Below are 12,817 nucleotides of genomic sequence, written 5' to 3' on the forward strand. Positions count from 1 at the left end.
GAAGTTATCTCCTTTGGTTCAAGAGTCAGGTGGAGAAGCTAATCTTTGGTCACCAGCACTTAAAAGGTTTGAAAATATTACTGTTTGCTTGTTTTCCACCTCCGAAGCTGAATGTCAGGAGGTGGGCTCTACCATTGATCATTAGGTTCTGACCCATATAAAATAATTTCTCCTCCTGCTAACAATAAAAGGTTTCATTATCAGTATGATAAGCCTCCGTCATTAAGGACCCCCCACCACCAAGGACATGCCCTCTTCTCATTGTTACCATTAAGTAGGAGGTACAGAAGCCTAACGACACACACTCAGTGTGGTGAACTACATTTCCCTATCTGGATAATATCACCATCTGTGGTCACGACTGGTCGGATCACAACGCCAACCTCCAACGATTTTTCCAAGTGGCCAAAGCCCTGAACCTTACTTATAACAGGGACAAGTGTGGGTTCAGAACCACCCGACTCGCTATCCTTGGGTATGTCGTAGAGAACGGGGTCATTGGCCCTGATCCCGACCGTATGTGCCCCCTGTTAGAACTCCCTCTTCCCACCACCCTCAGAGCCCTCAGACAGTGCCTGGGCTTCTTTTCCTATTACGCCCTCAAAAGACAGTACCTGCGGCCGGTGAACACTGTCTACGCAAGATATCGCTTAGCGACGTGGCGACAGCGACCCGGCGAGTTGAGCTGGCAGTTTCTCCGAGCCCTACAGACACTCGTGCAAACTTGCAACTGCAAAGGTCTGACGGCGGAACAACATGCAGAGCTGCTAGTATGAGACGCCTTCGTTACGGGGATCAGGTCAGTGTATGTGCGCCTGGCAGCGGCGTTGGGCTGCTGACATAGTAAGAGCCTATATCTCGCTTCACGTCTCGGAGAGTTATTGATGGTGCATCACTCAGCGATTCAAGAACAACCTCTTCCCCCCACCATCTAATTTCTGAATGGACATTGAATAGAGAGACATCCATTTAGAATGGAGATGAGGAGGAATTTCTTTAGCTAGAAGGTGGTGAATCTGTGGAATTTGTTGCCTCAGGTGACTGAGGTGGTCAGGTCATTGGGTATATATAAGGCGGAGGTTGATAAGTTCTTGATTAGTCAAGGCATGAGCAGTTACGGGGAGAAGACAGGAGAATGAGTTTGAAGGGGAAATTGGATCAGCCATGATAAAATGACAGTGCAGACAGAAATGGCCTAATTTTGCTCCTGAATGGACATTGAACCCATGAGCAGAACTATCTTGTTTCTGTTTTTGCACTACTTATTTAATTTAACTATTATATATATAGGTAGATATACTTATTGTAATTCACAGGTTTTTTCTATATTGCATCGTACTGCTGCCGCAAAATTAACAAATTTCATGACAAATGCCGGTGATATTAAAAACAAGAGAAAATCTGCAGATGCTGGAAAGCCAAGCAACACACACAAAATTTTGGAGGAACTCAGCAGGCCAGGTCCCAAGACACGTCCTGTTGAAGGGTCTCAGCCTGAAACATCGACTGTACTATTTTCCATAATGCTGCCTGGCCTGCTGAGTTCCTCCAGCATTTTGCCAGTGACATTAAACCTGATTCTGATTCTGAATACAAAAGCAATTCCAGCACTTCATTTATTTTTAGCTCTCTCTTTCAATGGTTGCACTATTACCTGGGCAGAAAGATATGGACATCCAGATTTTATTTTATTTAAAGATACAGCGTATCAACAGGCCCAACGAGCCCGCACTGCCTAATTACACCCATGTGACCAATTAACACACTAACTCGTATGTCTTTGGAATGCGGGAAGAAACTGGTACGCCTGGAGGACCGAAAAATCTCCTTACAGACAGTGGTGGAATTGAACCCAGGTCGCTGGAGCTGCAAAGCTCCACTATGCTACTGTGCTGCCCCACCTTAACTCTGTCACGTGGACAAGTGGGACTGGGGTAAGTCTAGGTAGGTCCTTCCTGACCTACTGCTGTGTACATTGTGTTTCCTATTCCATTAAGTAAAAGATGAGCGTAGTTTGAACGTAAGTACCCCACCTGTGGACACATGTCGTCCAGTTCCAAAAAACACGTAGAACACAACCGGGAAGAAAGAGGTGTAGAGTCCATAAATTGGAGCCACAGAGGTCAGCAGTGCAAAGGACATTCCTGGTAAGACATAACAAGGTAACAAGGAATTATACAGTGCAATATATTCCCTGGATGGGAAGCCAGTCAATGGAATCCAAAATGTCCCATTGGTCTTGAATGCTCAGAGACCTGGTTTGCAAACTAGCCTGGAGCTAGAATGAGGAAGAATTGTTGCACAGTGTGTCGGCTGCCAGGGTGAATCACTTGTGAGGACAGGGATGCAGTGAGGAAAGAAATAATTTGCCACAAATGTGGCAATTCCTTCTTTGGGAGTTTGGCTGTCTGATGGGACTGGCAAATCACAAAATATCTCTCTAAACTGGAGAATCCACGTGTCTCACTATTATTGCAATCTATTCACAATCAGATAAGCAAAAGGTTTCTATTTACTTGGATATTTCTGGTGTCAAACATAATAAGGCAACATCAAATTAATGATTTTAGTGTAAACATTCTGCTGTGATGGTGCCAGTGAATTGTCAAATCACACAATAGAATGTATGAGCACTGTGGATGAGAAGTGGAGAGTTATACTGTAAAAAGAATAATCGACTTTTGCATCATTTGCAGGGAGAGTGATAAAATGTGTCACATGTAGAGACGTGGAGGAAAGTGTGATTTATATGTCCAGAGAGAGAGGCTGCATCAGTGACTGTGTGCAAAAACACCAGGTCCCTCTGAAGTCCAGCACTTACAAGAGACTGGAGTGAAGGAAATTAAGAGAGAACATGGCTGAGGTATAGAAAACTAGGAGGGATACACATGGGGAAGATTACAGGAAACTTTTTCCTTTACTGTATCAGGAGTCAATAAAACTGTGGGACACAGAGTTATGGAAAGGGAAGAGATTGAGAAAGGATTGGAGGAGGTCCTTTTCCACCAAGAGAGTATCTTGATGGCCTGAATGTACAGGGCAATGGGCCAAGTGCTCAGAGATGGGGTTAGTACGGAAGGGTGCTAACTAGTCACTGTGGATGTGGTGGGCCGAATAGCCTATTTCCATGCTGTACAGCCAGAGACTTTTTTCCAAGGGCAGAAATGGTTAACGTGAGAGGGCATAATTTTAAGGTTATTGCAGGGAAGTATAGGGCAGAGGTCAGAGGTATGTTCTTCACACAGAGAGTGGTAGGTGCATGGAATGCCCTAACAGGGGCAATAGTAGAGGCAGTTGCATTAGCGGCATTTAATAAACTCTTAGATAAGCACATAGATGACAGAAAAATGGAGGGCTATGTAGGAGGGAAGGGTTAGATTTATCTTAGAGTAGGCTACAAGGTTGGCACAACATCATGTGCCTAATTTGGAGTATTATGTGCAGTTCTGCTCACCTACCTACAGGAAAGATATCAATAAGATTGAAAGAGTACAAAGAAAAACTACCAGGACTTGAAGACATGAGTTATAGGGAAAGGTTGAATAAGTTAGGACTTCATTCCCTAGAACATAGAGGATTGAAGGGAGATTTGATGGAGGTACACAAAATTATGAGGGGTTTAGATCAGGCAAATGCAAGCTGGCTTCTTCCACTGAGGTTGGGTGAGACTAGAACAAGAGGTCATGGACTAAAGGTGAAAGGTGAAATGTTCAAAGGGCACATGAGGGGTGAACTTCATTTAGTTGGTGGTGAGAATGTGGAACAAGCTGCCAGCAGAAGTTCTCGCCGCGGGTTCGATTTCAGTATTTAAGAGAAGACAGGATAAGTACATGGATGGGAGGTGTATGGAGGACAATTGTTGATGGGACTAGACAGAATAATAGTTTGGCATGGGCTAGATGGGCTGAAAGTCCTGATTCTGTGCTGTAATGCACTATGGTGCTATGACTCTCTGATAGGGCAGAACTTACTGCACTCTCCAAAGCACTACATGGGCATGAGATCTTTCCCATAATTTATCAGACCTTGAGAAGGTTGGGGTGAGCTGCTGTTGAACCGCAGCGGTCCTGTTGCTGAAGATGCACCCATGGCTCTGATGAGGAGAAAGTTCCAGGTTCAGATCCTGTGACGGTGAAGGACACATAATGTTTCCAGGTCAGGACGGTGTGTGACTGGGAAGTGGCGGTATTCCTATATGCCTTCTGCCACACTCCCTCCACACGTGATATGCTCCACTTGCCCTCTCCATATGCAACACTCTTCAGTCTCCCCACATGTGTCGCTCTCTTCCCTCGGTGTCTCTATGGTTGATGTACACCCTGCCCACTCACTCCACCTCCTCACTTTGTCTCTGCACGTGATACATTCTTCAGTCAGTCACTTAGATGTTGCTCCTTGCAATCATGGACACCATCAGGGAACCCAAGTTTAAGAATGGTTCATGCTATTAAATGTGTCCCAGTGAGTTGAGCTATGGGTGTATACCTAGCCTCAACACCTTACTAAGTGCAGGAGGAAACACAGTGGCAATAAAAGCCATTTGTTTTCAGTCATTGAATGGCAGCGCTACAGTGTTGTGGGTCCAGTGAAAAGCACAAGTCATTAGTTCTGGCCCTTTTAGTCTTTGATTCATAAAATAGAGTGTTCTGTCACCAGGTCCCTGAACCTCGAGTGTGTTGGCTGCTGCAGGGAGGATCAAACAGGAGAAGTTCAAATGCAAATCAGACTGATTGTCCACTGCTTTAAATAACTGAGTTTAGATTGACTCGAGATCAGACAATGCTGGAAACACTCAGTAGGTAAGGCAGCATCTATGGAGAGAGGAGCTGAGTTAACATTACAGGTCTATTTCTCCTTCCATCTGAAGGATCTTCCAACTTGAAACATTAACTGTGTTTCTTTCTCCACAGATACTGCCTGACCTTTCACCTTTAGTGTTTCCAACATTTGCCAATGTTTGGAGGAACAACAGACTGTAGATGCTGATATCTGGAGCAACAAACAAGCGGCTAGAGGAACTCAATGGGTCAGGCAGCATCTATGGAGGGAAATAAATAGTTTTCTACATTAGTAAGACAAAGCACTGAGTGCCGTGGCCACCTGGAGTTGCTGATTGTCAGCTATTTTAATTTGCCTCCACATTCCCACACCAACCTGTCTTTCCCTGGCCTCCTCCACTTCCAGGGTGGGGCTAAACACAAACTAGAGGAACTAGAGGAACAACCACTCCATCTGTCCGTCACCCACACACCCCTCCCACTGGGTCCCCTCCCCCACCCACTCCATCTGTCCATCACCCACACATCCCTCCCACTGGGTCCCCTCCCCCACCCACTCCATCTGTCCGTCACCCACACACCCCTCCCACTGGGTCCCCTCCCCCACCCACTCCATCTGTCCATCACCCACACATCCCTCCCACTGGGTCCCCTCCCCCACCCACTCCATCTGTCCATCACCCACACACCCCTCCCACTGGGTCCCCTCCCCTACCCACTCCATCTGTCCATCACCCACACACCCCTCCCACTGGGTCCCCTCCCCCACACACTCCATCTGTCCGTCACCCACACTCCCCTCCCACTGGGTCCCCTCACCCACCCACTCCATCTGTCCATCATCCACACACCCCTCCCACTGGGTCTCCTCCCTCACCCACTCCATCTGTCCGTCACCCACACACCCCTCCCACTGGGTCCCCTCCCCCACCCACTCCATCTGTCCATCATCCACACACCCCTCCCACTGGGTCCCCTCCCCCACCCACTCCATCTGTCCATCACCCACACACCCCTCCCACTGGGTCCCCTCCCCCACCCACTCCATCTGTCCGTCACTCACACACCCCTCCCACTGGGTCCCCTCCCCCACCCACTCCATCTGTTCGTCACCCACTCACCCCTCCCAATGGGTCCCCTCCCCCACCCACTCCATCTGTCCATCACCCACACACCCCTCCCACTGGGTCCCCTCCCCCACCCACTCCATCTGTCCATCACCCACACACTCCTCCCACTGGGTCCCCTCTCCCACCCACTCCATCTGTCCATCACCCACACACCCCTCCCACTGGGTCCCCTCCCCCACCCACTCCATCTGTCCATCACCCGCACACCCCTCCCACTGGGTCCCCTCCCCCACCCACTCCATCTGTCCGCCACCCACACACCCCTCCCACTGGGTCCCCTCCCCCACCCACTCCATCTGTCTATCACCCACACTCCCCTCCACCCACTCCATCTGTCTATCACCCCTCCACCCACTCCATCTGTCTGTCACCCACACTCCCCTCCACCCACTCCATCTGTCTGTCACCCAGACACTCAATCACCCTCTTCACCTGGATTGTCTTATCAGTTCTTGCCACAGTGCCACAGTCCTTGCTCTCATCACTTTTTACTGGTTATTTCCCCTCTAAGTCCAGATGAAAGGTCTTGAACTGAAGCATTGAATATCTACTACTCTCCGGAGATGATGCCTGATTTTGTTGTCTTTCTTATTTCCATTAAATTGGCCTGATTTTTTTATGGTAGTTACACAGTGATAGTGAGGGACTCAAGTGAGTGTCAGGTGGGTCAGTATGGACAGGACAGACTGAATGGCCTGTCATGTTCCATGCTGTATAACTCTGTGACTCAATGAGTGGCTGAAGAGTTCATCAGATAGAGGGAATGTGTGAAGATTACATCTCCTATGAACTGGGAGTGAAGCTGAGAGTGAATAAGTGAGTGCAGAGTGTAAAACGTGGAGGGATAGAAATCAAGTATAGGGATGGAGATAGTAAATAGTGTCCTGAATGTCGAGTGTGTGACTAAATGACATTCAAACATGGATCATGAGCGTAAAGAGGGTATCACATTTCGGGAGTGTGTAAGGGCACTGTACAGTGTGGGTAAAGGGAGAGTGTATTGTATGCTGTGATAGGGAGTGAAATTTATACTGCATGGAGAGAGAAAGGTGGATCATTTGTAGAAATAAAGTGTGTTTCACATATAGAAAGAGAATGAGGCATGTTCCACGTATTCAAGAGTGAAATGGAACTGAAATTGGTTTATTTTTGCCACATGTACTGAGGCACTGTGAAAAGTCCATTGTGCATACTGCCCATACAGAATAGTTCATTACATTGTACATTGAGGTAGAACAAGGCAAAACAATGATAGAATGCAGAATAGAGTGTCACAGCAGAATAAAGTTTTACAGAGAAAGTGCCGGGCAGGTAGTCATCAAATTGCAAGACCAGAACCAGGTAAATTGTGAAGTCAAGAGTCCATCTTATTGTGGCAAGGGAATCATTCAATAGTCTTTTAATAGTGGTGTAAGAGCTATCCATGAGTCTGGCTTTTGAATATCTACCTGATGGAGTGGGGGAGGGGAAGAGAAGAGAGAAAGGTGGGTGGGGTCTTGATTATGCTGGCTGCTTTATTGAGGCAACATGGAGTATAGACAGAGTCCCATGGGGGAGAGGCTGGTTTCCGTGATTTACTGAGCTGTGTCCGCAACTCCCTGCAGTTTCTTGCAGTCACATGGAGAACAGTTGCCGTACCAAGCTGCGATGGTGCAGAGAGGTGGAGAGTAAATAAAGGGTGTATTGCATGAAGAAACGGAGACTATTAAGAGTGGAAGCAAAGTTTGATATGGCTTCACCTAGTGAGAGTGAGCTGTGAGCGTACGGTTTGTGAAGTATGTCGACTTTGAGAGGGTGAAAGATGGAGAAAGGTGGAAGAGTTCATGGGATGGAGAGACGAACACACACACAGACAGAAAGACTGAAGAGGGTACCACGTGTCAGGTGGGTGACGAGAGTACCACATTCAGACAATGAGTGAGTGAGGTGAAAGTTAGCCACCGTAGGTGGAAAGTGTATCATATGTGGAAGAATGGATTTTGCGTACAGGTAACCATAAAACGTTTTTCACACAGAGGGAGGAGCGCAGAGTATATCTCAGGTACACAGAGGGAAACAGAGGGAGTGAAGAAAGTGTGAGAGAAGAAAGAGGAAGTGAGAAGAGAGATAGAGAGAGGTGTGCTTCACATGACAAACCACGATAAGAATTCTTCACTCAGAGGGTGGTGAGAGTGTGGAACGAGCTGCCAGTGGAAATGGTGGATGCTGGATCAAAGTTAACATTTAAGAGAAGTTTGGAGAGATATGGTCCTGGTGCAGGTCAATGGGACTAGGCAGAAGACCAGGTGGGCATGGACTACATGAGCTGAAGGGTCTGTTTTTTGTGCTGTGATACTCTCTAACACTCTGACGTGGGAGTATATTTTCTAAATCATCTGCCAGCTGCACAGAAGGAGGAGAAGTGAATGAGTAAAGAGGGTCAGAAGGAGTGCATCACCTGTTGAGATGTTGAATTATCATGAGAATCATACGTAAAGGAAGAAAGAAGTGTGTATCCCAGGTAGAGAGAGTGAGTGTCAAGAGTTTATCACATTGGAGATTGCGGTATATGAACATCATTCTGATGCAGGTAGTACATTTCCTGATTCAGTTACCAGATGTAGGTGTGCTGCTGACAACTTTGTGGGACATGAGGTATTTTCTATGAAGTTTAACCTCTACTTGTCATAAGCATTGAAGTAATAAACATGAAGTTTTTTTCCCATTCTATGATTATTCGGTATTTTTATTGATAAGATTTAATTTCCTATAATAGTATAGTGAAATCAGCATTTTTGTACTGTATAAGAGCAGTTACAGCTGAAAGAAATAACTGAACCCAATATGTCCTACTCCAATATCGTGTTGGCAACCAGAATCGCATTCAAATTTACTATTACATCACCTCCAACTTTTTCCACATCAGCACCAGGGAATCCATTGACTGAATTGTTGTGACTAACACCATCTCTGAAAATTGCCATCCAACCATTCCTCAGTTGGATGTATATACTGGTTCAGTAATCCCTACAAAATTGCAACAGAGCAGGTTTGAGTGGAGGTGGAAATAGGAGGGTTGGGGGTTGTAATTGAGATGGTATAATGGGGTTGGATCAGCACGTAAGCCAGGTTTCATATACCGTCATGTTTGACAATCTTTTAAACAAAGTTGGAGGGATCGGTATTGCAAATAATGTGCTGGCACAACTGATAAATGGTTAACTGGACAGCAAGCAGAGGGTGTTGACTCATTGCAATTCTCCATCCAAGGAGGGTGTGATAGGCTCAGTCTCTGTGTATGTTCAAGACAAATACTGTTTGAATTTTAGGTATTATGGGAATTAAGAGATATGAGGTTAGTGCAACAAACTGGTGCTGAGGTAAAAGATCTGCCATTATCTTACACAGTGGTGGAGCAGGCACGACAGACTAAATGGTCTAAATATTTCTATTTCTAATGTTCTTATGTAACTGGGAAGAGGACTTACCAGCAGATTTACATCGCCAAAACAAATTAAAATAGATTAGCAGGTGGCTTCATGACTAGCAATAAGTATACTCATGGAGGAGGTAATACACACAAATATTTGTGCAAATAGTAAGTTGTTGAACTAAATAGACCTGTGAAAGAAAGTCATGATTTAATTATTTTTCTCACTGGATAATATATCTCAGCCAGCTATATCACGGGCACAAGCCTCCCCACCATCAAGGACATCTTCAAGAGGTGGTGGCTCAAGAAGGTGGTGACCATCACTGAGCACACTCACCATCCACGACATACCCTCTTCTCAATACTACCATCAGGGAGGGGGTACAGGAGCCGGAAGACCCACACTCAATGTTTTAGGAGTAACTTCTTCCCCTCCGCCGTCAGATTACTGAATGGTCCATGAACCCAAGAACATACCCCGCTATTTCTCTTTTGCCGTATTTATTTTTTATTGTAACATATTGTATATATTTTTTGTCTCACACTGTGATAGGTATTCACTTCCTGGCTTGTTTTTGCTAATCTTGGCTTTCTAAGTGCAGCATCTCCTATTGTAAGATCAAAAACAGCTGTAAGTAAACTGCCAACTAACAGTTTGTTTAGTTCCTGGTCATACCTCAAGGTCAGTTTTCAGTTCTTAAAATGTAAATGGAAGCAGTAATCAGCTTGAAGTTAGAAACACAGCTTTGCAAACAAGCCCTGTCTATGTGGCAGACCGCTAGCCCGATACACCTGCTTTATTGCTGCTCAAGATGCAATACCTGTATAAGAAAATGGATTGTTTAATTTGTCTTGTTTCAAGCAGACTTAGAGTTGCTCAGTTTAAGGAGGTTAGCTTCACAATATTTTCACCCTTAGTTAAGATCTATGTCTTCAAATGATGCTTTTAGACTGTTGTGTTAGAGGGATATCTGAGGAAATAACATACGCGTATGAAGTTACCCAAGTGGGAGAAAAAGGGTATAAATATAGAGAACAATTCAGGTTTATTGGGAACAGGATAAGGAACATCAAGATACCTGGAAGAAACACGGGGTGAACCAGAATCCATTCCTCCAGTTTCGGTTTCTGCGACAGACAACTTATTTGAATGCATTGTGGTGTGTCTTTTAGTTGATAGGAATTTGGAAATGCTTTATGTTGAAGAAAAGCTTTGTGTTTTGGAAATGAGTTGAATTTGGAAATGTTTACGGTAGAAATCTTCAGTGAGTTTTAAATGTGTTTTAAGAGTATTGTTTGGATTTAATTATGCATCACTGAAAATAAATGAGCTGTGTTTTAAACTACTTTGTTAGCTGGAAGTATTTTCTCCGCGGTAGAGAGAGGGGACCCACCACTCGAATAGAGGGTATTGACACCTAAACTTGCCATGGAGCATAAACAGGGAAGTGAACTTTTCTTTGAAGATTAGGTAGTTACAGTATAATCTCCCTTTAGTAATTTATATTGATAGGGCTTAAGGTCTTTGCTTGAGTTTAGAACTTAGTGTTCAGCAAACCCAATACCATCCCAGCACTGTACTACCATCACAAAACAACAGATTTTGTGACATATGATTCTGATTCTAATAAGGCAATAAACATGTAACATGTAGGGGTTTGTACATGAGACATTAGCCTGAGAAGGCAACTGTGTAACCGAGAAATTATACCTGGTTTCACTGTTACCAGCTATTACATCTCATCAACGTAGGGCAGTGCAGGTCAGGTGTGCTTCCACTGGCTGCTGGTCACATCACGGACACCCTCCTGTCTTATCATGTCTTGATTCATGTTCTACTCTGAACACATTTCATGAACAGTGAGTATACAGTAAATCAATATGAATATCAATTGCTGCAAAATACAATTGGTTGGCATTTCAGTGCTTTTCTATTAGCAGATTCGAACTTGCCTTGCTGCAAGTGGGATTTTATCAATGACGCCCGAATGTACACAAAAGAAACGGTATTATTGGTCAAGCGCTCAAACATGTCCCGATCAGTGTGACTCCAAGTTGTCTCCAAACAATTGTACCATTGCACGCCTGATGTGATCCACACTGATTTCCTCCCTGGGTTGCCCATTCTAAGCCATTATTAATGCCTTTATTTCAGCTTCTCTTTGTGTCTAAGGCTTTTCTCTTTCTACCTGGACCAATGCTGTCACCCTATTCCCCCAGACCAGTATTCTGATGCTACCCAGGAGTTACACTGGTGCTAACCATCTTCGCCATATTTCCCCTCCCCCACATCCACTGCTACTGCTCAGCATCTCCTGATGGGTAAAGAAGGAGTTCAAACTGTTCTGTAAGGCTGCTAATGCACTAGCCCCCAAGATCTGCCACCCTTGCCACTAAATCAAGCATTAACCATCTGGAACCGATCTTGAGCACCAAATGTTACAAAAAGCAAGAAGGACAAAGTTTATTCTGACCATTTTGCGGAACCACACTCTCTGTACATTGAATAAGAAGGTTTAATGATTAGAAGTTGTCTACCTTGTGGGATGTGGATGATGCCCACAGTCAGACCTGCGATAATGTCCCCAATGAGCCATTGCTTGATTTTGTATCTAGGCAACCAGGTGAGGAATGGTAGTCGCCTTCTCCAGAATTGTTTCCCAGCATTCCCAGGACATGCGCAGCTCCTTCTTTCTGTCTGCTGAAAGCTCTCCGTGACATTTTCTTCATCCTTTGGTCCATTGAATTGCCGGGCAAACTGATCCTCGGTGTAAATAGAACGGTAGATGGCCACCCCACTCATTCTGACTCCCTGAATCTTTCCGCTGAGTCCAGTGAGAGGTAAAGAGAGAGAGAGAGAGTGGGCTCCTACTTGTACAAGTCCGTCCGTGCCTCCCTGCTTTTTCCTGTGAGTCTCTCCGACCTATGGAAACACAGGGAGCGACAAGAGGGAGATTTCCTGAAGGCGTTTATCATTAATAACATTCCCAGAGTCTGACTCTGCAAAAAATGCAGCAGACCTTTTCCTCTTTGATCGGGCAAAGTGTGCTCCCTTTTCTCTGTACCTGCAGTAAATACCTGGCTTCACTAAGTTCATGTGGGTGGTGGGGCGATTTAACTGGCCCTTGCTTCAGTGACTGACATTGCTGACTCCAGCCAATTGGAACACATTTTTGACCCTCATGAAATCAGACGGCGGTGATGGACAAGGTCAGCACGCGAGCTGTGCTCAGTGTCCGTGAGGGCTGCAGGAGGAAATGATATACCCTTGTTTATTCAGCTGTGACCTCAGTGCATATGTTACTCTTAAAAACCAACTTACTAAGAGTGTCACTGTGTCTGTTTTTCATGGTTTAGAAAGTAATGCAAATATATTAATATGTAGAAAGATAGAGGAACGCTGCTTCTAAGAGGAAGACGCGCTCACAGGCAGGTAACGATGTAGTACCCTTTCCTGCCCGATCACAGGTAACTGTGTTTGGGAAGAAATCCGTGCC

The 12,817-nt window shown here is 45.3% G+C and overlaps 1 protein-coding gene across 3 annotated transcripts in view; it reads right to left on the reverse strand.

Moving 5' to 3' along the window:
- The window catches only part of slc26a10 (solute carrier family 26 member 10), a 100,123-nt gene extending 87,750 nt beyond the window's left edge, over positions 1-12,373 (reverse strand). For all 3 annotated transcript variants that reach the window (XM_073071150.1, XM_073071149.1, XM_073071148.1), the window contains exons 1-2: positions 11,859-12,373; positions 2,034-2,144 (exon numbers count right to left, since the gene is read on the reverse strand). In XM_073071150.1, coding sequence (XP_072927251.1) covers positions 2,034-2,144; positions 11,859-12,123 — 376 coding nt within the window. In that variant the 5' untranslated portion in view covers positions 12,124-12,373. The remainder of the gene's footprint in view (positions 1-2,033; positions 2,145-11,858) is intronic.
- Positions 12,374-12,817: the final 444 nt, after the last annotated feature.

Source organism: Hemitrygon akajei, chromosome 18 (genome assembly GCF_048418815.1).
Source record: "Hemitrygon akajei chromosome 18, sHemAka1.3, whole genome shotgun sequence".
Taxonomy (NCBI): Eukaryota; Metazoa; Chordata; class Chondrichthyes; order Myliobatiformes; family Dasyatidae; genus Hemitrygon; species Hemitrygon akajei.